Genomic DNA, 26244 nt, shown 5'->3' with positions numbered 1-26244 from the left:
CAATTTAGAGTCACCAGTTAACCTAACCTGCATGTCTTTGGACTGTGGGGGAAACCGGAGCACCCGGAGGAAACCCACGCGGACACGGGGAGAACATGCAAACTCCACACAGAAAGGCCTTCGTCGGCCACGGGGCTCGAACCCAGGACCTTCTTGCTGTGAGGCGACAGCGCTAACCACTACACCACCGTGCCGCCGTAAAAGAAATCATATTTTATAAAAAGTTACATGCAATAAAAAGTAATGACACAGGGAAAATGTATTTTCAACGGATTCAGGTGAATCCGATACAATTGTTTATCGTTTCGGCCTGGTGTCCACACGGCACCGGCGTTTTGGGCGCCCCAAAACGCAATCTTTTGAGAACAGGTTCCAGATTGGAAAGATCTGTCAACTTTGCCGTTGCGAAGTCGTCTGGATGAGTAGAACGGATTTGTTTACGATGACGTCACAACCACATGACTGTCAGTGCTTCACGCCATGTAGAAGTGTAACGAACTCGATGCGAGTTGTCAACAAATCCTATAACTTGGTTCATGAAACGCGCTTATAAAATATTTTCACTGTGAATATTTATTGTGTAATGGTGCAAAGTGAGAGAGAGAGAATAGCCCTTAGGGCAGAGTCAATCCCGCCAGCAAAAATAGGGAAAAAAAGGAGCGATCTCACCTCTTCAGATGTTGGTAGGTATTGTAGGACTTAAGTCCTACAATACATTCCTCAAAAAGGGCGTAGAAGAACAAATTAATCCATCAACGTGTAGCATTCAATTTATTCCGGACCATTAAAGACGCCGCCTTCCGCGTAGAATCATGCGTCATCCTCGCCGCCATATTGGACGGGTCAAAGCGGAGAATAAAGATGCCTCATTCATGTGCTGCGTTTAACTGTACCAACAGGTTTGCCGTCCAAACGAGATCACATGGGATTACCTTTCACAGGTGAGACTGGAAAAATACTTTTCATTGTATTTGGTCATTATAATGTAATTTTACAAACAGATTTTTCTGACTTTGTGGCTAATATGAAGTCTCGCGCATAATAGTTTATGCGCATGCGTCCTTACTTCTATTGTTCTGGTGTCTCCGAAGGGACCGTCTTACAGCGCCCCTAGAGGTGTGGCATGTGTATTGCATCGTTTTCAGCAAGCGTTGCGTTGCCATATGGACCTGATATTTTACTGATCGTTGCCCATGTGGACGCGATATTTTTTTAAATAACATCTCGTTGCCGTTGTCATGTGGATGTAGTGCTACATCCACACAACAACGGCAACGAGATGTTATTTCAAAAAATATCGCGTCCAAATGGGCAACGATCAGTAAAATATCAGGTCCATATGGCAACGCAACGCTTGCTGAAAACGATGCAATACACATGCCACACCTCTAGGGGCGCTGTAAGACGGTCCCTTCGGAGACACCAGAACAATAGAAGAAGTAAGGACGCATGCGCATAAACTATTATGCACGAGACTTCACATTAACCACAAAGTCAGAAAAATCTGTTTGTAAAATTACATTATAATGACCAAATACAATGAAAAGTATTTTTCCAGTCTCACCTGTGAAAGATAATCCCATGTGATCTCGTTTGTACGGCAAACCTGTTGGTACAGTTAAACGCAGCACATGAATGAGGCATCTTTATTCTCCGCTTTGACCCATCCAATATGACGGCGAGGATGACGTATGATTCTACGCGGAAGGCGGCGTCTTTAATGGTCCGGAATAAATTGAATGCTACACGTTGATGGATTAATTTGTTCTTCTACGCCCTTTTTGAGGAATGTATTGTAGGACTTAAACCAACATCTGAAGAGGTGAGATCGCTCCTTTTTTTCCCTATTTTTGCTGGCGGGATTGACTCTGCCCTAAGGGCTATTCTCTCTCTCTCACTTTGCACCATTACACAATAAATATTCACAGTGAAAATATTTTGTAAGCGCGTTTCATGAACCAAGTTATAGGATTTGTTGACAACTCGCATCGAGTTCGTTACACTTCTACTCGGCGTGAAGCACTGACAGTCATGTGGTTGTGACGTCATCGTAAACAAATCCGTTCTACTCATCCAGACGACTTCGCAACGGCAACGTTGCCAGATCTTTCCAATCTGGAACCCGTTCTCAAAAGATTGTGTTTTGGGGCACCCAAAACGCCGGTGCAGTGTGGACGCCAGACCTAAACGATAAACAATTGTATCGGATTCACCTGAATCCGTTGCCGTGTGGACAGGGCCTAAGAAACCCAGTTGATTGCAATAATTAGTTCTAACTGTGCTAATTAGAATCAGCTTGGTTAGTGAATGTTGTTAGGTGAGTATTTCCACTCTTTGAAATGGGAACCCATCTCTGAATGCAAATAAACAACTCATTTGACACCAAGCTGTCATGCAAGAAACAAATGCTGTGTTCACACTTATACCGGTACGAAAGTGGTATAACTGTATCGATACAAAGTATACCGGTACAGTTTAGTGCATCTGTCCACACTAGCGAGAAATGTTTGCGGTTTTCTTTCACGGTAGTTGAAATATGCGTGCGCGAAATGTTTCCATGGTTACCGAGTAACTTCCTTCCGAGAATTATGGCATCCGTTATTTCGAGATCTCGAGAAAACAAAACAATTATTCTTTGATCTCGAGAAAACAAAACAATTATTTCATGATCTCAGCTGGATCACTGTATCTCCGTCGGGAGAGACGAAGCCGGGCCAGTCTTCTGCGGAGGTGCCGTGGACTAATTTTGAAATTATCCCTTATTAAAAGACTTAATGCAATCTCTCCCTGTATCAACCCCTGATCAAAATATTGCCTTATTAGGTGATCGATTATTCCAGACATTCTAATGACCAAAGTTGCGTCTATACAGAATGAGAAATAGCCCCAAAGTCAGCATATCACAAGTCTCTTGGCGTACCTGAATGAACCATTTCTCAGCTGTTTTCTCGAGATCACGGAATAATTGTTTTGTTTTCTCGAGATCACGGAATAATTGTTTTGTTTTCTCGAGATCTCGAAATAACGGTTTTGTTTTCTCGAGATCTCGAATTAGTTGTGTTGTTTTCTCGAGATCCTGAATTAATTATGTCGTTATCTCAGGATAACAAGGTGAATTAAAAAAAAAAAAAAGGATTATATGAAGGGCCTCTCTCGGCTTCCGTACGGATGAAACGTGTGTGTGCTTTTTGTAGTCAATGTACAGTCTGTATTTCTGGTGGTTATTTATTCAGTTGAATCGTATAAAACGCGTGAGGCAGTTGAGAAAGAAACAAACGAATCTCCGTTCTTCACTATTTGATTCAGCTAAGACATCGATTGAGGTGTGTGACTTTGCGCATGCGCATTATATTTGTATCGATACAGAACTGCTTCATCTGTCCACACTACGCGAAGCGCTACAGTACCGATACTGTACCGGTACGAAACCCATACAGTTATACCGCTACAGTATAGTTGCTAGTGTGGACAGGTGTTGCGGTACGAAAGTAGTTTCGTATTGATACAAAATCCCTAGTGTGGACAGGGTAAAAGAGCTCTCCCAAGACCTTCACAACAAAATTGCTGAGCAGCATAGCAATAACACTGGTTACTGACAGATTATTCAACTCCTGAATGGTCATAATAAGCACCATCTTGACCATTAACTGCTAGTGGAAGGAACATCACTCAACCATCAACTCACCATTCACAGGCGCTCCTCACAAGAATCCCAACTGAGCAGTCAGAACATTAATCAGAAGAGTAGCCCAAGAGCTAAGGACCACTAGAAAAGATCTCTAGAAAGAATTGGAAGCAGTATGTACAAGTGTCACAGACAAAACAATAGGCAATGCACTCCACAGTCTCCATTCTCAATCATCTTATGGCCCTTTTCCACTACCCTTTTTCAGCTCACTTCAGCCCGACACGGCTCGCGTTTCGACTACCTTAGAGCAGCATGACTCAGCTCGCTTCAGCCCTGCTTAGCACCCAAAACTCGCACGGTTTTGGAGTAGGGCTGAAGCGAGCCAAACCGAGCCGAGTGGGGCTAGGGGCGTGAGCAGACACTCCCCTGTGCACTGATTGGTGAGGAGGAGTGTCCTCACATGCCCACACACGCCCCGCAAGCACGCTGGGATCTGTAAACACCGTAAACCCGGAAGAAGAAGAATTACGAATTACGAGAATTTCTGAAGCCTTATGCGCCTCGCCTCATCTATACGCTCTTGCCAGTATCTGTTGGCGTTGTCGGTGACAACAAGCCACAGCACCAAGACCAGCAACACTAACGACTCCATGTTTATTGTTTACTATCCGGGTCGTGAGACTACCGCTTAAAAGATCACTGATGTCACTGTTTGCGCCGCCTAACGACATCACATGACGTCCACCCACTTTCGCTAACTCCACCCAATGTGTCCACCCACTTCCAGCCAGCACGGTTCAGCGCGGTTGTAGTCGAAATGCAACTCCAACAGCCCCACTCAGCTTGACTCAGCCCGACTCAGCCGCGTTGGTAGTGGAAAAGCGGCACTAGAAGACTCCATTACTGAAGAAGCTTGTTTGAGCTACAAACCATTTGGAGAAGCCTGTAGATTACTGGGAGAGCATACAGGGCCTAAATAAATAAATAAATAAATAAAAATTTTCAAAGTGCCATGTTTGGCTCTGCATGTGATCCTAAAAATGTCATACCTACAGTAAAGTTCAGAGGTGGAAGTATCATGGCATGGGGCAGTTTTTCTTCTCATGGTACCAGTGGAATCCAAATTATCAAAGGGAAAATTAATGGAGTCATGTACTGGATAATTCTTGAGAAGAATTTGTTGCCATCCACTAGGATTATGAGCGGGGCTTGTGGGTCCATCAGGACAACAATCCAAAACATACTGCAAAGGAGACTCAATTGGTTCCATACAAAGAAAGTAAAGGTGCTGGAACGGCCCAGTCACCACACTTCAACCCAATGGAAAATTTGTAGAATGAACTGGAGATGATTTCATTTATAGACTCTGTATAAGAATGAGCCAAAATCCACTTGAACTCTGTGAGAGATTAGTTTCTTCAAACAGGAAGCATCTTGAAGCTGCCATTGCAAACAAATACTTCTCCACCAAGTGTTAAATGCATTTCAGTTAGCATGTTCAATACTTATTTTCCTGTGTCATTGCACTTTATTACACAAAACCTTTTTTGTGGATTAGAATATTTTGATGTCTTTTTCTGTGTAGTTTTATTGTGTTTATACCAGTGTCTGCTCACATTCACATTTTGGGTGTGTATGTATGTGTGTACAGTTGCAGTCAGAAGTGCATACACTGACATGAATGTCATGGACATGACTGATATGGCAATATTAGGCTTTCAGCGATTTCTTTGAACTGTTCTTTTTCTGTGGTAGAACATACATCTTTAATAGAAAAAAAAGAATTTGGTGAATGTTTTAATTTATTTTGGGTTTTCTGAAATCAACACAGGGTCAAAATTATACATCCAGAGAGGAAAATATACATACCTAATATTTGGTTAAATGTCCCTTAGCAACTTTCACCTCAACCAGATGCTTTTATTAGCCATCAGCAAGCTTCTGGCAGAATTCTAGTTGGATATTTGGCCACTGCTTTTGGCAGAATTGGTAGCATTCAATTAAATTTGCGTTTCCTGGTACACACTTGACTTTTAAGCACTGTCCACATATTTTTGATAGCGTTGAGATCAGGACTTGTTTTAGGCTTAATGTTTGCCTGCTTTATCCATTTTACAGTCCGCTTTGATGCGTGTTTGGGGTCATTGTCCTGTTGGAACAGCCAGTTGTGTCCAAGTTTCAAACATCTAGCTGATGGTTTGAGGTTATGTTCAAGAATCCTGAGGTTTTTCATTATTTCATCCACTTACAGACCCAGAGCATGATGCTACCAAGACCATTCTTAACAGTTGGTACAGTGTTCCTCTGTATCTCTGGTAATTGTAGCCAAACAACTCAATCTTTGTCTCATCTGACCATAAAACTTTCTTCCAGAAGACGTTTTCTTTGTCCATGTTGTCAGCTGCAAAGTTTATTCGAGCTTGAAGGTGTTGATTTTGAAGCAGGGGCTTCTTTCTTGGACAGCAGCCTCTCAGTCCATGTTGATGTAAAACTTGCTTGACTGTGGACAGTGTTCCAGCAGCTCCCAGTTCATGTGCTGAGGGTGACAGTTTGGGTCTTCTTCCAGCAAAGTGGCTTGGCAAAGCGACTACACCTCCCAATAATTTGTACTTGCATACAGTTGTTTGAACTGATTGGTCTTGGAATCTGCAGTTGCTTAGACATGGCTCCAAGAGACATTCCTGAGTTGTGTAAATCTGTGATCCTCTTTCTCAGATCTGCACTGAGCTCCTTGGACTTTCCCGTTGTAATGTCTGTTAGTCAGTCCAATGAGAACTGTCAAACAAACCATTTTTTATGTTGGCATAGAGAAGACAATCATAATCACTAACAGGAAGTTAAGAGGCCTTGTCAAGATAAGAGACATTTTGGAAGTCTCAGCACCTCTGAATTAATAATCTAATTGAGTGTATGTAAATTTTGGCAACACCCTGGCAAGTTAAGACATTAATGTGTGTGCGTGTGTGTGCGTTTTGAAGCTGAAATCCTATATCATGCAAGAATGGAACAGCATTTTAATTTCACAATTATAACAGTTGGTCTCCTCAGTTCCCAAACATTTACAAAGTGTTATTAAAAGAAGAGGTGTTGCAGCACACTGGTAAACATGCCCCTGTTTCAAAAATTTTTTTTTTTGAAATGTGTTGCTGGCTTCAAATTTAATATGAGCACATGTTTTTCAAGCTATAAAATTCCTCAGTTTCAACATTTGATATGTTGTCCTTGTACTATTTTCAATGAAATATAGGGTTTCCATGATTTGCAAATAATCATATTCATTTTTATTTTTTATATTTTACACAGCGTTACTTTTTTGTAAACGGGGTCGTATGGAATTTTGAAATGGAAATTATTTCATTTTATTATAAACCATTGTAACTAATTGTTTAAGGGTATTTAGGAAATAGATAATTGGTATTTTAAAGTGTATTTGTTTTATATGAATGATTTCTCTAGTGATTATTCCGTTATCCCTTACTTTATGTTGTGTGTGTTGGAAGTTATTGAACTATTTGAGTGAGAACTGAAGGTGATGGTTCTTGTAGCATTCAGTACAATCACAAAACACATTAAAATCTTCCCTTGCAGAATGATTGTCACTAGAAGTGGCTTTACAAAGCCAAAGTCTAAAACCTTAATTCCTAAAATCTTAGCTGGAAACTAGAGGGGAAAAAAAGTAATAACTAGGAAGCTTTTACTTGTACAGTTGTGGTCAGAAGTTTATATACAGTGACAAGAATGTCATCTTGGATATGAATGTCATGGCAGTATTTGGGCTTTCAGTGATTTCTCTGAACTATTCTTTAAAAAAAAAAACTAGAATTTGGTGCACAGTTTTCTTTGTGTTTTCTGAAATCAACACAGGGTCAAAAATTTACAGACAACACACCTAATATTTGGGTAAAATATCTCTTCGCAAGATTCACCTTGACCAAACATTTTTTTTGTTTACCATAAACAAGCTTCTGGCAGGATTCTGGTTGGATATTTCATGACTCTTCATGGTAGAATTGGTAGAGTTAATTTTTTTTTTCTTGGCATTAACTCAACTTATAAGCACGGTCCATATATTTTCAATCAGGTTGAAGTCAGGGCTTGTTTTAAGCTTAATGTTAGCCTGCTTTATCCTCCACAACCAGCTCTGATGTGTGTTTGAGTTCATTGTCCTGTTCTGACTCCCAAACATGTTCATGTTTCCAATGGTTTGAGGGTATGCTAAAGAATTCTGAGGTAATCCTTCTTCATTATTCCATCCACTTTGTGCAATGAACCCGTTCCGCTGACAGTAAAATAGTCCCAGAGCATGATGCTGCTACCATTTCCACCAGCTGGTACAGTGTTCCTCTGAACATCGTGGTCATTGTGGCCAAACAACTCAATCTTTGTCTCATGTGACCATTTAGCTTTCCTCCAGAAGGCTTTTTCTTTGTCCATGTGGTCAGTTGCAAACTTTAGTTAAGCTTGAAGGTGTCAATTTTGGAGCAGGGGGTTATTTCTTGGATAGCAGCCTTTAAGTCCATGGTGATATAAAACTCGCTGAACTGTAGACAGTGATCATGACATGTAGAACTGTAGACAGTTCATGGCAGGGCTGTGCCATGGTGGTTCCTGGGTTGTTCCTGACCATCTGAACCAATTTCCTTTCAGCTGAGGGTGACTGTTTGGGTTTTTTTGAAGCAAAGTGGCTTGGCAAAGTGACTGCACCTCCCAGTAACTTATGTACAATTGTTTGAACTGATCTTGGGATCTGCAGTTGTTTAGAAATGGCTCTAAGAGACATTCCTGAGTTCTGTACATCTGCAATCCTCTTTCTCAGATCTGCACTGAGCTCCTTGGACTTTCCCATTTTACTGTGTGTTGGTCAGTAAATGAATGCTGTAAACAAACCCTTTTTATGAAGGCACAGAGAAGCTACCAGCTGTAGTCAATCATAATCACTAACAGGAAGTTAAGAGACCTCGGCTTTGGCAAGATAAGAGACGTTTTGGAAGTCTCAACATGTCTGAATTAATAATCTAATAGAGTCTATGCAATTTTTTGATCCTGTATTTATATGTGGCAGCAGGGACGTGGCCTAGCATCAGTTTGTGAATGGAGGGCGGGGCCAGGGAAGGTGAGTGGAAAAGTCAATGCACCTGTAGTTAATTAATGTTGTGTGTCTGTGTTGTTGCAGTGATAGAGGATAGATAAGGATGGAGAGAGCAGAGAGGGGGAAGCTCTCCCGATCAGAACGTGTGTGTTGCGTGTGTGTGACCAGCGAGTGAGTAAAGCTGAAAAGCAAGAAAATAAGTAAAATAAAGCGTGTGTGTGTGAACATCAGCTCCCGCCTGCCGTGCTTCTATACTCCAACCACATCATGGACATATTACAGTGGTGCTGAAACCCGGGAGCACGGAAGGGAACCCCCACATGGAGTTCTCCCAATTCAAGGAGCCCATCCATGCCCTCACTACCACCCAGCAGAACCAGCAAGTGCTGACCGCCCTTCGGAAGGAGCAAGAGCAAAGCTTTGAAGCCTTGATGCAGGCCTAGCAGGAAGATCACCAGGCATTCCAGTATCTGCTTGCGTCGGCAGGGGCTTCGACTGCCACCACAGCGGACCCTCCTCATGTCACCCTCACAAAGATGGACCCACATGACGATCCGGAAGCTTTCCTTGCTCTCTTTGAGCAAGCCGTCCAAATCAAATCAAATCAAGTTTATTTGTATAGCGCTTTTAACAATAAACATTGTCACAAAGCAACTTTACAGAATTTGAACGACTTAAAACATGAGCTAATTTTATCCCTAATCTATCCCCAATGAGCAAGCCTGTGGCGACGGTGGCAAGGAAAAACTCCCTCAGACGACATAAGGAAGAAACCTCGAGAGGAACCAGACTCAAAAGGGAACCCATCCTCATTTGGGCAACAACAGACAGCCTGACTATAATATTAACAGTTTTAACAGGTATAACCCTCAACTGTCCTCATGGGGCCGTCCTTCACAGGAGCGGTGCGATAAAACTCCGGCCAGACACAGGGCACCAGGATGGATCAAGCAGGTCCGAGGGGCAGAAGAGGCCAGCATCTCAATCCCAGGATCAACATGTAACTCAGAGGGACAGATTGGGGGGGGGGGAAGAGAGAGAGAAACAAAACACAGGTTGTTAGGTATGCCCTAAAAATGACAAGTATTAAATCTGTGTGGTAGGCTCGCAGAGACGAGAGTCTTTATATCAGGCATAACACACAACAATGGCATGTTAATATGGTAAAAAATATCATGACCTGCTCTGGCTGGATGCTTGATTGGGTGATGGGAGCACACTCCTCAGCAATGATGAGATGCAGATGGGACCCTTAGGCCTGGCCAAGACAATTCAGTTACATTTCACCGGGTCTGGGACATGCGACAGAATGTCTGACGGCCGATTCCCTGCAGGCTACGATAGCCAGTCGAGGTCTTCACCCTCTCCACCAAAAGATTTCCTGTTGACTCCATGTAACTCAGAGGGACAGATTTGGGGTGGGGGGAGGGAAAGAAAACACAGGTTGTTAGGTATGCCCAATGTCACCTGAATAAGTAGGAGCAGTATACATATTGCACCGAGTACAAGCAGGGACTCCGGCAACTAACTATGACAGCATAACTAAAAGGAATGTGGGGGTGGCCGCTCGAGCAGTGCATGGCATGCCTCCTCCCAGCCGGCTCATGTACGCTGACCTAAAGAAAGCCATCCTGTAGTGTGTCAGCCGCTCCCCGGAACAACGTCGTCAGCACTTCCAGATGCTGACGTTGGAGGAGGTCGGCCGGCCATTCGCATTTGGCCAGCACCTCTGGGACACCTGCCGGCGGTGGCTGAAGGCGGACGACCGCGGCCCCGAGGGGAGCATTGATCTGGTGGCACTGGAACAGTTCATCTCTCGACTTCCGGAAGGAGCGGTGGAATGGGTTCAGTATCATCGCCTGGCGTCGCTAGAACGAGCCATTGAGTTGGCAGAGGATGATCTGGAGGCGGTTCCGATGGCAGACGGAGGAGGCGCCTCTCCTCGTTTCATTTCTCTCTCTCTCTCTCTCCTTTCCCCCCCCTTCCCTTCCCCACCCAGTTCCCACACCACAGAGGCAGGGGCTGGCCCCTCTCCAGCCGGCCCGTCGCACCTGTGGTGTCCTCCCATCTCCCTCTTCCGTGCCTGTGTCTTCTCCCTCTCAGGTGAGTGACGCCCATAACGCTGGTGCAGAGGGAAAGCCTGGGCCAGTGTGCTGGCGTGGCGGGGAGCCAGAGCATCTCCAGAGCCAGGGCTCCGCGATGGAGGTGGGAGCTGTGATCCGGATCCCCAACGCACCAGAGACTGCCCCCGATCGGGGTGGAACGTATCGTGTACCACCAGTAAGTGTTCAAGGGAATACATATCACGCGTTGGTGGATTCCGGTTGTAATCAGACCTCAATTCACCAAAGCCTGGTGCAAGGTGAGGCACTGGGTAGAGCACAAGCGGTGAAGGTGTTGTGTCTGCACAGTGATGTTCACAATTATCCTTTAGTGTCTGTCCATATTCTATTCTAGGGCTAAAAGCATAGAATCAAGGCGGCGGTTAATCCTCGTCTCACCCACTTGCTGATTTTGGGAATTGATTGGCCAGGGTTTTGAACCTACATAGTAGGGAGTGGATCCTGGTGTGGCATTGACTGGAGAAGCGGTCACAGAGCCGTACACATCATCACCACGTCGGGGCGATACGAGGAGTGAGGAATAGCTCGCCCCTTCTCCCACTCTCGGGGATTCCATTGAGGATTTCCCTTTAGAGCAGTCACAAGATGAGACTCTGCGGCATGCGTTTGACCAAGTGAGAGTAATCGATGGTCAAACTCTTCAGCCAAATGCTGCACCCGTCTTCCCGTACTTCGCAGTTATTAAAGATAGACTGTATTAAGTGACGCAGCACACTCCAAACCAGTGAACAAATAACCCAGTTGTTAATCCCTAAGAGCTGTAGGGAACTCATGTTCCATGCAGCTCACTTTAATCCCATGTTTGGACACTTAGGGCAGGATAAAACGCTAGCCTGAATAATGGCCCGGTTCTATTGGCCAAGGATTCGCGGGGACGTTCGTCGGTGGTGTGTGGCATGCCCCGAATGCCAATTACTAAATCCCGTGGCCACTCCAAAAGCGCCTTTGCGCCCTCTCCCTGTAATTGAGACCCCCTCAAGAGAAATGGTATGGATCTCGTCAGGACATTACCGGTTAGATCGGGTCAGCACGAGGATATCACTTTATTTTAGTTCTGGTGGACTATGCAACGCGATATCCTGAAGCGGTGCCTCTCTGCAGTATTTCCGCATGCAGTATTCCAGAAGCACACTTCCATATTATCTCCCAGGTCGGGATTCCGAAAGAATCCTGACAGACTAAGGCACTAAGTTTATGTCACGCACACTGCGCGAACTGTATGAGTTATTGGGAATTAAATCTATCCGCACCAGCGTTTGTCACCCACAACCGGATGGTTTGGTAGAGATTTAATCAAACACTTAAAAATTAAATTAGAAAGTTTGTAAGTGAAGACGCACGTAATTGGGACAGATGGCTTGAGCCCCTGTTATTTGCAGTACAAGAGATCCCACAAGCCTCCACAGGATTTTCCCCGTTTGAATTATTATATGGGCGAAGGCTGCGTGGCATCTTGGACATGCTGCAGGAAAATTGGGAGGAGGGACCTTCACCTAGTCAGAACGAAATTCAGTACGTTCTTGGGCTGCACACAAAGCTCCACACTCTCACGCACTTAACCCAGGAGAATTTGCACAAGAATGTCAAGCCCAGCTGTACGAAAGGGGCACACGCCTTAGAGAGTTCACGCCGCGAGACAATGTACTTGTGTTATTGTCCATGTTGAGTTCCATATTAGTTGCCAAGTGGCAAGGGCCCTTCGAGGTCACACGGCAAGTCGGGAACGTTGACTATGAGGTGAAGTGAATGGATAGGGGTGGGGCTCTACAAATATACCACCTCAACCTATTAAAACGTTGGAATGAGGGGGTCCCTGTGGCGTTGGCGTCAGTAGTTCCGGAGAAGACGGAGCTGGGGCCAGAGGTAAAAACAACCAAAACCACAACCCAAACTGCTCCGGTCCCTTGTGGAGACCACCTTTCACCGACCCAACTCACAGAGGTTGCCAAGTTACAGGAGGACTTTTCTGACGTGTTCTTGCCCCTTCCCGGCCACACCCACCTCATAGAACACCACATTGAAACGTCCCCAGGGGTGGTGGTGCGTAGCTGCCCTTACCGCTTACTTGAACACAGAAAAAAGGTGGTTCGGAATGAACTGAAGGCCATGCTCGGCATGGGCATAATCAAGGAGTCACACAGTGACTGGAGCAGCCCGGTGGTCCTGGTACCCAAGGCCGACGGGTCAGTCCGGTTCTGTGTGGACTATAGAAAAGTCAACGCAATGTCTAAATTCGACACGTACCCAATGCCTTGCATTGATAAGTTGTTCGATCGGTTAGGTGCGGCTTGCTTTTATTCGACACTGGATTTGACAAAGGGATATTTGCAGATCCCCTTGACTTCTCTATCCCAAGAGAAAAGTACTTTTTCCACACCATTTGGATTAGACCAGTTTGTCATGCTTCCTTTTGGGTTGTTTGAGGTTCCTGCTAGGTTCCAGTGACTCATGGACAACATCCTCTGCCCCCACACCACCTATGTGGCAGCCTACTTAGATGACATCATCATATATAGCAGTGACTGGCTGCGGCACATAGAACACCTTAGGGTCGTCTTAGAGTCGCTGAGGTGGGTGGGTCTCACAGCTAACCCGAAAAAGTGTGCAGTTGGGCAGGTGGAAGTATGGTATCTGGATTTCCACTTGGGTCATGGGCAGGTGCATCCCCAAATTGACAAGACAGCAGCGATTGTGGCCTGCCCGAGGCCTAAGACCAAAAAGGGGGTGAGACGGTTCCTGGGGCTGGCTGGCTATTATCGTAGGTTCATACCTAATTATTCAGATGCCAGCAGCCTGCTGACTGATCTCACTAAAAAGGGAGCATCAGATCCGGTGCAGTGGATGGAGCAGTGTCAACAGGCTTTCACCAGGGTAAAGGCTGCACTGTGTGGGGAGCCACTCTTACACTCCCGACTTCTCTCTCCCCTTCATTTTGCAAACAGACGCATTGGACAGAGGGCTGGGGGCTGTTTTGTCCCAGAACATGAAGGGCGAGGAGCACCCTGTGCTGTACATCAGCTGCAAGCTCTCGATGCATGAGAGTAAGTACAGTACCATCGAGAAAGAGTGCTTGGCCATCAAGTGAGTGGTCCTCACCCTCCGGTACTGCTTGCTGGAGCGCCCTTTCACCCTCTGTTCAGACCACACACCCCTCCAGTGGCTCCACTGCCTGAAAGATGCCAGTGTGCTCCAGCCATTTAAATTCGAGGTGGACCATGGGCTGGGGGTGCAGATGGTAGTGGCAGACTTCCCCCAACGGGATAGGGGGGTGTCTGCTGCAGGCTGGATGGCTCCCCGGCCTGAGTCGGGCAGTGAGGGTATGTGGCAGCGGGGCCATGGCCTAGCATCAGTTAGTGAATGGAGGGCGGGGCCAGGGAAGGTGAGTGGCAAAGTCAGTGCACCTGTGGTTAATTAATGTTGTGTGTCTGTGTTGTTGCAGTGACAGAGGATAGAAAAGGAGGGAGAGAGCAGAGAGGGGGAAGCTCTCCCGACCAGAACGTGTGTGTGTATGTTGCATGTGTGACTGTGTGTGAGCAGCGAGTGAGTAAAGCTGAAAAGCAAGAAAATAAGTAAAATAAAAAGTGTGTGAATATCAGCTCCCGCCTGCCTGCTTCTGTACTCCACCCACATCAGGGACATATTACAGTATAATTTTAACCCTGTGTTGATTGCAGAAAACCCCAAATAAATTAAAAGTTCTGCACCAAATTCATGTTTTTTTTCTATTCAAGAAATATGTTGTACAATGCGGCACGGTGGTGGAGTGGTTAGCGCTGTCGCCTCACAGCAAGAAGGTCCGGGTTCGAGCCCCGTGGCCGGCGAGGGCCTTTCTGTGCGGAGTTTGCATGTTCTCCCTGTGTCCGCGTGGGTTTCCTCCGGGTGCTCCGGTTTCCCCCACAGTCCAAAGACATGCAGGTTAGGTTAACTGGTGACTCTAAATTGACCGTAGGTGTGAATGTGAGTGTGAATGGTTGTCTTTGTCTATGTGTCAGCCCTGTGATGACCTGGCGACTTGTCCAGGGTGTACCCCGCCTTTCGCCCGTAGTCAGCTGGGATAGGCTCCAGCTTGCCTGCGACCCTGTAGAAGGATAAAGCGGCTAGAGATAATGAGATGAGATGAGATGTTGTACAATCATTTCTCCACAGAAAACAAACAGTTCAGAGAAATCATTGAAAGCCCAATATTGCCATGACGTTCATATCCAAGATGACATTCATGTCACTGTATGTAAACTTCTGATCACAACTATATGTTAATACAGGAGTATTGTAAAATTTCTAATGGTCCAGTTATGTAAAAATACTTAGGTCTGGATAAGTGGTTAACGTGACTGAAATGTTGTCAAGTTAGCTTTTATTGTTTTACCATTAATGATTATAAATGAGGCACATCAATTCAAAATGGTTTTGGTTTGACCTTACTTTTGACTAGTGGCACAGACTCTGAATAGATGAGATTTGTTTTTTAAATTTAAGTTTTTTTTTTTAAAGCCATGTTTCTTCCATAATTAGGATAGTTAAATAAAAATGCCTGAAACTCTAAACAATTTCTTATTAAAGTTCTCGGGCTATGTGTTCACATAAATATAAAAGTTCACATAAATGTGCACTATATGGCCAAAAGTATGTGGCCACCTGACCACCACACCCATGTGTGAGCCTTCCCTAAACTGTTGCAGCAAAGTTGGAAACACCCAGCTGTAAAAAATGTCTTTGTTTGCTGTAACATTAACATTTCTTTTCACTGCAACTAATAGAGGGGTGGCACAATGGTTGGCACTGTTGCCTCACAGCAAGAAGGTCCTGGGTTCGAGCCCAGTGACCAATTGGGGCCTTTCTGTGTGGAGTTTGCATGTTCTCCCCATGTCTGCGTGGATTTCCTCCGGGTGCTCCAGTTTCCTCCACAGTCCAAAGACATGCAGGTTAGGCTAATTGGTGGCTCTAAATTGACCGTAGGTGTGAATGTGAGTGTGAATGATTGTTTGTCTCTATGTGTCAGCCCTGGAATGATCTGGCGACTTGCCCAGGGTGCACCCTGCCTCTCGTCCATAGTCAGCTGGGATAGGCTCCAGCTTGCCAGCGACCCTGCACAGGATAAGCGGTTACGGATAATGGATGGATGGAACTAATAGGTCCAAACATGACTATGCTCCTGTGGGCAAAGCAAGGTCCATGAGCACATGGTTTACCAAGATTGGAGTGGAAGAACTTGAGTGGCCTGCACAGAGCCCTCACCTCAACCCCACTGAACACCTTTGGGATGAACTGGAACACTGATTACATGCTAGGCCTCCTTGCCCAACATCAGGGGACTAATTTCTGGGGGTGGCAGGAGCACATGGATGTAGTGGTCAGGTATCCGTACAGTGTATATGATTTGGATAAGCTGCAACTGAGGACGTACAGAAGCCATGTGAAAATCACGTTTAGAAAAGTGGACTTTTTTTTCCTTCCATAAGTTGAATGACTTTGTTGCAGTATTTTCAAGTGCTTATTTCAGTCTGCTGTGTCCACATCTGGGGTGTGGTCTGCCAGATGAATTTCGTTTTGGACACCCAGTTAAAGCTGAGATATTTCCTCCAAGACACAGCTCCCAAGGCTGTTATGTTGACAATGTCAGAATACTTTAGAAGATATTGTGTGAATGCTTTGAAAGATATTGTACAGTGGTGCTTGAAAGTTTGTGAACCCTTTAGAATTTTCTATATTTTTGCATATATATGATCTAAAACATCATCAGGTTTTCACACAAGTCCTAAAAGTAGATAAAGAGAACCCAGTTAAACAAATGAGATGGAAATATTATATTTGGTCATTTATTTATTGAGGAAAATGATCCAATATTGCATATCTGTGAGTGGCAAAAGTATGTGAACCTTTGCTTCAGTATCTGGTGTGACCCCCTTGTGCAGCAATAACTGCAACTAAACGTTTCTGGAAACTGTTGATCAGTCCTGCACACTGGCTTGGAGGAATTTTAGCCCATTCCTCCGTACAGAACAGCTTCAACTCTGGGATGTTGGTGGGTTTCCTCACATGAACTGCTCGCTTCAGGTCCTTCCACAACATTTAGATTGGATTAAGGTCAGGACTTTGACTTGGCCATTCCAAAACATTAACTTTATTCTTCTTTAAGCATTCTTTGGTAGAACAACTTGTGTGGTTAAGGTTGTTGTCTTGCTGCATGACCCACCTTCTCTTGAGATTCAGTTCATGGACAGATGTCCTGACATTTTCCTTTAGAATTTACTGGTATAATTCAGAATTCATTGTTCCATCAATGATGGCAAGCCGTCCTGGCCCAGATGCAGCAAAACAGGCCCAAACCATGATACTACCACCACCATGTTTCATAGATGGGACGAAGTTCTTATGCTGGAATGCAGTGTTTTCCTTTCTCCAAACATAACGCTTCTCATTTAAACCAAAAAGTTCTATTTTGGTCTCATCCGTCCACAAAACATTTTTCCAATAGCCTTCTGGCTTGTCCACATGATCCTTAGCAAACTGCAGACAAACAGAAATGTTCTCTTTGGAGAGCAGTGGCTTTCTCCTTGCTACCCTGCCATGCACACCATTGTTGTTCAGTGTTCTCCTGATGGTGGACTCATGAACATTAACGTTAGCCAATGTGAGAGAGGCCTTCAGTTGCTTAGAAGTTACCCTGGGGTCCTTTGTGACCTCGCCAGTTATTACACGCCTTGCTCTTGGAGTGATCTTTGTTGGTCGACCACTCCTAGGGAGGGTACCAATGGTCTTGAATTTCCTCTATTTGTACACAATCTGTCTGACTGTGGATTGGTGGAATCCAAACTCTTTAGAGATGGTTTTGTAACCTTTTCCAACCTGATGAGCATCAACAACGCTTTTTCTGAGGTCCTCAGAAATCTCCTTTGTTCGTGCCATGATACACTTCCACAAGCATGTGTTGTGAAGATCAGACTTTGATAGATCCCTGTTCTTTAAATAAAACAGGGTGCCCACTCATACCTGATTGTCATCCCATTGATTGAAAACACCTGACTTTAATTTCACTTTCAAATTAACTGCTAATCCTAGAGGTTCACATACTTTTGCCACTCACAGATATTGGATCATTTTCCTCAATAAATAAATGACCAGATATAATATTTTTGTCTCATTTGTTTAACTGGGTTCTCTTAATGTACTTTTAGGACTTGTCTGAAAAGCTGATGATGTTTTATGTCATGTTTATGCAGAAATATAGAAGATTCTAAAGGGTTCACCACTTTCAAGCACCACTGTATTAACAGGTCCATTTAATTTCTGTTCTTGCACTGGTCCAACTCCTAGAGCGGAGATATAGTTGCTTTTTAATTATGCAATCACATAGACAATTGCCTGTGTTGTGAACGTAATTGTTCACGTACTTATGTGCTATGCGTATTACTGGAGGATTCCATTAGAGGGCATACACAACTTTGTATAGAATGGATTTGCATGATCTGTACTGACCCTGTTTGATCTATACATCCCCATATTGCCTCTACCGTTAATGTGCGTTTTGCATTTTGTGGATGCGTAGTATTAATTAAGTGCACAACCGATGCACCTAATGGATGCAGGATATCCAAGGTAGCCATCATGCACACACAAACATATAGTTAAATGCAACTATATCTCTACCTTTATTGACTATTACAGTTGTATTGGTACCCAAGTGATTTGATGTACAAATATTATTTGTTTGACCATGAATATAATTGATTAAGTACTGCTGTCAGTATGATTGTTTAAAAACACTTGATTTTTAAAGGGAGGACGGTGAATTAGAGGATGGAGAAATCGATGATGAAGGAATTGGGATTGAAGAAGAAAAGGAAACCAAGGCAGAGCCTGAAGATTTAGAAAAAGATGGAGAAAAGGAAAAAGTACGGGAGAAAGATGACAAATCACATCGACATACTCATAAGAGACACAGGAAAGTCAAAGAGAAACGAAAGTCAAAAAGAAGGCGAAGGGACAGGCAGAAGGTATTCCCAACTTCCTCCTCTAAATACATCGCATTCTGCCTTTGTAAAGGTTTTGCCTCTGGTACTTTTCTGAGTTCTCATTTGTTATTGCTGTGGTCTCTCAGCACCACTCCCCATCCAGTGGTTCTGGTTCTGACAGTGACAATTCTGATCATGAGCATCAAGACAGACACAAGAGCAAAAGGAGCAAAAGCTCTTATCGAGACTACGATGGTCGGTTTGCACAGGTAAATTTCAGTTCAGTTTGAAGTCAGTTAATACATTTAGATTTAGAATTCAATTTGCACCTCTCTCTGTCTAACCACTTCTTGTTTACCTGCTTGTGTTTAGCATGAACATGAATTTAGTGGAGGTCATGGAAAACCACTGAGGTCAACACAGCGCAAAAACAGTGAGAGTGAGGAGAAATATGATTATGATGAAGATCAGGATGACTTCTGTGAGGAGCTTTCCAAATACAAACAAGCCAAAGAGGTCACCACATCCAGCAGAGCAGGGTCGTCTAAAGAGCAGGGGACAAAGTCCAGCGTGAAAGGGCTGCAGTGTATGTTCTGCTCATTTTTTAATTTCACTTTGAGCATTTTATCACTTTCAGATTTTAGAGTTGACCTGTCCATTTTAAGGTCTGTCCAAGGTTTGCCTTCACCATTTTGAAGGCAATGCATCAGATCGTATGGAATATCTAATAATAATAAGTCAAGGTGACAAGACCTTACTGCCTGTTGTCCATCAATTTTATTTTCATTGGTTCCATTTTTTTTCTCACTCAACTGTTTCAGTTAGTGGCCCATGTGGTCGAGGACGTGGTGGAGGAAGTATAGGCAGGGGGCGTGGTGTGCTAAACAAGAACAAGAAACTGAAGGGCAAAAACTGGGGTCGGGGCAGAGGTGGAGAGCCAGGAGAAACTGGAGGCGGAACAAAAGCGGTGAGGCTCTTTAAATGGCATTTGATAGCATTTCATTTTCAGCAACTGTGTTTAAATATCATATTCATGACCTTGCAGGAAGTGCAAGGCCAACAATGTTTCCAGAAAAAACGTCCAATCATGAGTCAAGAGTTCATCAATCAACATACGGTTGAGCACAATGGGAGAAATGTCTGTAAATATTTCATTGAGGGCAGATGCATTAAAGTAAGTCTTTGCAGTTTACATATACTGTATGAGATGTACATGGCATGACTTGGGTTTTATATGTAACTGATTGGCTTTTCACAGGGGGATCAGTGCAAGTTTGAACATGACAATGTAGTCCCAGAGAAGAAGAAAGAACTTTGCAAGTTCTATGTCCAGGGATACTGCACTAAAGGAGAGAACTGCATCTACATGCACAATATCCTTTAAAAACATCAGCAAAACTGTTCATTTAGTGAAAATTGTTTTGGGTTTTTTTTGCTATTGATATAAACATCAAGTTGTGCCTTTTTCCTGTCTTTGTATTGACCCTTTACACACTCTTTCACATGAATATCCCTGTAAATTCTTCCACACTGGAGCAAAGTGCTACCAAGGCGACCACTGCAAATTCTCTCATGATCCTTTAACTGAGGTTACAAAAGAATTGTTAGACAAGGTAAGAGTTTATACATTTGCACTGTTTATGCACCTGATCATTTGTTGATGTAATCTTTAAAATTACTTTTGTTACATTTACATTACAAAATACTGTGTTACATTTATGTTTTTCAGATTTTGAACACAGATGAAGAGCATGCCAATGAGGAAGAGCAGGAGCTGGAGGTTCTGAGGAAGCAGGGCATAGTTCCTTTACCTAAACCACCTCCTGGTGTAGGGCTCTTACCAACACCTGGCTCTGGGAGTCCCCAGGATGGCAGCAAGAAGATCCCCTCTCTATTTGAAATCAAAGTCCAGCCAACTGTGGACCTGGCACAGAAGATTGCACTAAGGTACTTTTGTTTTCTGTATGTCTGTGAATTAGAAGGAACTGTTGGGACTTCCAAGGTGGTGATCATTTTAAAACATTGTAAACACGTCAGTATTACATTTAATTGTGTGTTTTTGTGGTGATGCTTATTTTCTGTTTTAGGCCCAATTTTTACAATAGCACCTCTCCCCCACCTGGGCAGTTTCAGAGTAGTGGAGGCTCTGCTCAGGAGGACGTGGAGACAGGAAACATGTTGTCCCCAGGCCACAGTCATTCTATATTGCCACCTCCAGGCTCCCCTGGATCCATGGCTGGTCCTGCTCTTCACTTCCCAGGCCCAGGCCTTCCGCAGAGCCCCCCACCACAAGCACCACCTCAGGGCTTTGGTCAGGGCATTCCCATGTCACCCACAGGACTGCAAGGTCAGCCCCCAGTCTTCCATCAGAACACAAATCCTCAGATGAACCAGCAGGGGGCACAATTCAAGTCTTTGGCTGGCGGACAGATGAACGCACCCTTTCAAACTATGAGTCAGATGCCGTCAGAGTTTTTCAAAAGTTTGTTCAGTGTCCAGCCACTTGGCTTTGCAGGTAGGAATGAAAATTGATTAGTATTTTTTGTTTTAATAGACTACATTTCCCAATTCCTTGAGAAAGAAAACTGTGTTGATTACACGTAATTGTTGCTAATCCTAGACAAATGATGTTGCTCTTTTTGGCAAGGAAAACAAATAGAAAACAAAAAAGGTGTAATTTCAAACCTGTGATATTTTATAGAAAAATAAGTACAAATAAGAAAAGCAGCAGCAAAAATACTCTGAATTATGATTCTAGAGTTTGGTCTAGATTACAGATAAATTAGTAAAGGCGGTAGGCAGCCTAGATACTTTACAAAAGTGACCACATATAAAAAGAAATAAAGAAGTTAGGGAAAAAAATATGATGTGGGCTGTATTATAAAAGCATGTTTATTTGTGGGGCATAGATCTAAAATTATATTTAATGACAAAAGTATTCCAAAAGCAGACGTGATGAATAAGGTTTGGCAAGATGAAAACTAAAAAAAAATTTAAAAACTTGTCTTAAAAGCATGCATCAGGTTTGTTAAAATGTGCATGTGGGTAATTCCGCCCCAGATCACCAGATTTAGAAAAATGTTCGCCACTGACAAACTCAGATTTGCTTCATACTTTCTGGAAATATTGTCACTATGCCCAATAAATAGTGTACAAAATTTTAGGCTTGTACCTTCATTAGTTTCTGAGATATAAGGGCTTTAAAAAAGGGGCGTGGTCCCAATTTCACTGTTGAAATGCGTGCTACAGAAAACGGACCTAACTTCCATAAGTCGTTACTTTTAAACTATTCATACAAGATACATGAAATTTGCAAGGATTGTTCTTCAATGCCAGACGCCTTTAAATACTATAATAGAAAGTTCACAGTTCAATATTTGCCAAGTTATGGCTTGCTGAAAATCATAAAAAAATGTCTTCTATCGTGCTTTGGAGCAACTTTGACCCCCCATATCTCCACATTAAAGCACACCAGATCTTTCAAATTTTCTTATTTATTATTACTATATTATAGTACTCTTTAGGCAACTAGGTATGTGTTCAAAAGAAATCAAACTTTCTGATTTATTAGGCTTTAAAAATCAAAAAATACATTTTGCAGAGGCAAGGCCTCTGGTGATTTCACATGGATTGACCCATGTACAAAAGGTAAGACTGAATGCGCCTCAAAATGTCATATGTTTCCACAAAATAACTTTATCCCCCTGGAGGGTAAGTGTACTCATAAAAATAATTATTTCATTTTAAAATATCACTTGAAAGTAGATTTTATGAGGATTATCACCAGGTTTAAATTTTATGCGTACTTGCAATATTGAGTGGGACATATGTCGAAAACACTTGTTTTCTAAATAATGTTTGACAGATTATGCAACAATTGCTTAAAAAAAAGGGCAGCATGGTGGTGTAGTGGTTAGCACTGTCGCCTCACAGCAAGAAGGTTCTGGGTTTGAGCCCAGTGGCCGACAGGGGCCTTTCTGTATGGAGTTTGCATGTTCTCCCCGTGTCTGTGTGGGTTTCCTCTGGGTGCTCCAGTCCCCCCTACGGTCCAGAGACATGCAGGTTAAGTTAATTGGTGGCTCTAAATTGACTGTAGCTGTGAGTGTGAATGGTTGTTTGTCTCCATGTGTCAACCCTGTGATGATCTGGCGACTTGTCCAGGGTGTACCCCGCCTCTCACTCATAGTCAGCTGGGATAAGCTCCAGCTTGCCCACGACCTTCCACAGGATAAGCAGTTATGGATAATGGATGAATGCTTAAAAAATGTATGTTATTACACTGTAGTAGAGGATTACGTTTTATTCCACATAAATTATCATATTTTAATGAAAAATACTGGTTATGCCAATTAACACAAACCAGTTAAACCACCTGACCATGTTGCTTCCACAGTGCCCTCCACAATTATTGGTACCCCTCGTAAAGATTAGGGGGAAAAAGGGTTAGAAAGAAAAGCATAAAGACTGGACTTTGGAGGAAAGGAAAAAGGTCAAGTGGTCTGATGAGTCCAGATTTACCCTATTCCAGAGCAATGGAATAGGAGTCAGGGTAAGAAGGGAACTTTGTAACGTTGGAACTTTGAGGTTTTCACAAAGTATTATAAATACATTCATCAAGGGTTATGAAGTATTCATTTATACATATGGCCAAAACATGGTATTCGTCCACTAAAGTGTCTCACCGTGGTGGAAAAATTAACTTTCACATATATAAATTGAGTCATGGTTTTATATACATATCTGGGGCATCACTGAATCTTGCAACATTGTTGGTTTCCATTGCTTAGGGCTTTTGGCAGGATTTTATATTATTTGACCAACCATGAACTGTTTTCATACAGATTGTTCATCAGAACTGAGCTGTGTACTTTTCTAAGAAATGAGACCCTTTGGATGATGCAACATGACATCGTAAACATTGTTCCATCAGCCAAAATCTTTGTATTTTCCAACAGTGGACAGATGATGCAGTATTGCACACTGAAAAAGAGCCCTTTTTTGATCAAGAAATGAAAATATAAGCCAATAATAAGTAAGGAAATTTTCATAGTGAAATTTGGCAGCAATTTTGTAGTGTCCGTAACCTTTGCAAGCTCAAAAAATGCAACTTTGAATGAACTTATATTAAAAATATTTTGGCTTTCTTGCTTAACTAATGATGTTTAAAACTGATGAAGATTATTGTTCTATGATAAATACATTTAAAAGATAGAACTGCCTGGTTACGGACACTACAAATTTTTGTTTCCTCAAAATTCAGAATTTGAATCCCCATAAATTTTTATATGTGATCTTTGCTTGCAAAAAAAGTAATCATTCTGGGAGTCATAATTAAAAATTAGTTGAACAAGTTATGCCATGTACACACGTAGCCGGGTATTTTTAAAACCGAACATTTTCTCCCCCTCCGTTTATAAAAATGTTTTATCCACACCACCTCGTCTTCGAAAAAAATCCCTTCCACACATAACCGAACATCTGCATTTTCAATCACATTCATAAGCATTCCAAACCTGTAGATGGTTATTTCCCCAAATCCTACCCCCTAATCACATCGCCTGTGCTCTTGGAGCAGTAGTTGGGCTTCTAAAATTAAACATGTAAATAGCACCTGCACAATAATTAACGCTTTCAAGGCACTACTCCGATCCATTACTCTTTAGCTAGCCGCACACTACGCCGATTTTCAGCGTACCGAGCCAACTGAAGTCGCGAGTCAGGCGTAAAGACTAGTTTTCGATGGTACCGACTCATCTCACAGCCGATTCGAAAAACTAATCGGGAGCCAGACTGATCGGCGAGAGTCGCTAGCAATAGCCAATCATATCTTTCGCATATAACATGTGACATCATTAAACACAATTTCTAGCGCGAGAAATACGTGTTGGTAGCACCTAATGCAGGTATATACTGTAATTCCATAGACTGAAGCTTTATCCATAGACACAGTGGGCTGGAAAGCCACTCTGCTCAAGTTGTGTGGCTGAATTCCAAATCGCTTTAACTCCCCTATATAAGTGCACTATTTAAGGTTGGGAATAATAGCTCATGCAGCCTAGATAGTGCGCTACATATTCCGTGTTGTGTCATTTGTAATTCAGCCTGTAGCATCTTCAAGTGTTGGATTTAACAGTAACTATATCCAATAGCCAATCACAAAGCTATTAAGTTGTCACATGTCGCTTCAATCGCGACTGCACTCGTCAACAGTCGGGGGATATGTGCGTGCCCTGTCGGGAGTCGGCTCTGAAATGGGTCGGTTCGGTACCGCGTGGATCGCCGTGGTGTGCGGCTAGCTTAAGTCCATGCTTAATCTGGCTTCTGCAGTAAACAAAGGTTGCACGTTTGACGTCAGGGCAGATTTGTTGTCATTTTTTTGGCGCAGATTGTGACGTTCTAAAACGCAAAACTCCGGTTATCTCTGTCCACACGAAAAGGCATACACGGAGTTTTCAAAAATCTTCACTTTGCCCGGAGTTTTTTTAAATATTCGTTTTTGATGTGTTTTCATGTGGATGACAGGCCAAAACGTAGAAAAATATCTTCGATTTAGCAGATACCCGGCTACGTGTGGACAGGGTCTGAATTTTCATTCTTAAACTCTGTTGTTTGCACTATTTTACAAGCATATAACAAAGAATACCCTTTGCAATTTAGAGTTTTTGGCAAAAGCACCTCTCTGTGTTATTCAGCCATAATTTTCTCTAATATCCACCAATTTTATTGATTTAAGTACTAAAATTTAGCTAAGGAAATGCTCTAATAGGATAAATATATTTTAGTAAAAAAAAGCATCAAAAACCCAATTTATTTTAGTTTGAAAATACATTGTTTTTTTTTAAATGAGACAGCATAACGCTCAAAAATGGACATTTTTGGGTGATGGTTGTACTTACAACTCAAAAACGCTTTAAGATATCCATGTGAAATTTGGTGGCCGTTAAAAGTGGTCAACATCAACAATCTTGAATGTCAAAAACAAATCCTAGATGATTTAGTTAGTCTTTTACCTGCATATAACATGTTAAAACTAAAAAGTGGACAAATACCGTGTTTTGGCTGACAGTAATGACTGCACTCATAAAGAATGATGATGTTATAGTATAAGCCTGGGTGGCACAGTGATATAGTGGTTAGCACTGTCGCCTCACAGCAAGAAGTTCCTGGATTCAAACCCAGCAGCTGACGAGGGCCTTTCTGTGTGGAGTTTGCATGTTCTCCCCATGTCTGCGTGGGTATCCCCCACAGTCCAAAGACATGCAGTTAGGTTAGGCTAATTGGTGGCTCTAAATTGACCGTAGTGTGAGTGTGAATAGTTCTGTGAATGTCTCTGTGTATTAGCTCTGGTGACTTGTCCAGGGTGTACCCTGCCTCTCGCCCATATGGCCCTTTTCCACTACCCTTTTTCAGCTCGCTTCAGCTCACTTCAGCCCGACACGGCTCGCGTTTCGA

General features: G+C 43.1%; 1 protein-coding gene across 2 annotated transcripts in view; it reads left to right on the top strand.

The window, feature by feature from the left end:
- The window catches only part of LOC132889151 (zinc finger CCCH domain-containing protein 6), a 37783-nt gene that overhangs the window by 3243 nt on the left and 8296 nt on the right, over positions 1 to 26244 (top strand). The window contains exons 1-10 of one of the 2 annotated variants that reach the window (XM_060925378.1): positions 18122 to 18436; positions 18618 to 18834; positions 18939 to 19061; positions 19165 to 19378; positions 19614 to 19759; positions 19838 to 19966; positions 20051 to 20167; positions 20298 to 20405; positions 20522 to 20739; positions 20880 to 21307. In XM_060925378.1, coding sequence (XP_060781361.1) covers positions 18408 to 18436; positions 18618 to 18834; positions 18939 to 19061; positions 19165 to 19378; positions 19614 to 19759; positions 19838 to 19966; positions 20051 to 20167; positions 20298 to 20405; positions 20522 to 20739; positions 20880 to 21307 — 1729 coding nt within the window. In that variant the 5' untranslated portion in view covers positions 18122 to 18407. Of the gene's footprint in view, positions 1 to 18121; positions 18437 to 18617; positions 18835 to 18938; positions 19062 to 19164; positions 19379 to 19613; positions 19760 to 19837; positions 19967 to 20050; positions 20168 to 20297; positions 20406 to 20521; positions 20740 to 20879; positions 21308 to 26244 lie in introns of those variants that run through there. The other variant, XM_060925377.1, reaches the window with a different exon arrangement.

This window comes from Neoarius graeffei, chromosome 7, assembly GCF_027579695.1.
Source record: "Neoarius graeffei isolate fNeoGra1 chromosome 7, fNeoGra1.pri, whole genome shotgun sequence".
NCBI classification, from domain to species: Eukaryota; Metazoa; Chordata; class Actinopteri; order Siluriformes; family Ariidae; genus Neoarius; species Neoarius graeffei.
This window is presented reverse-complemented; position numbering and strand designations above follow the sequence as displayed.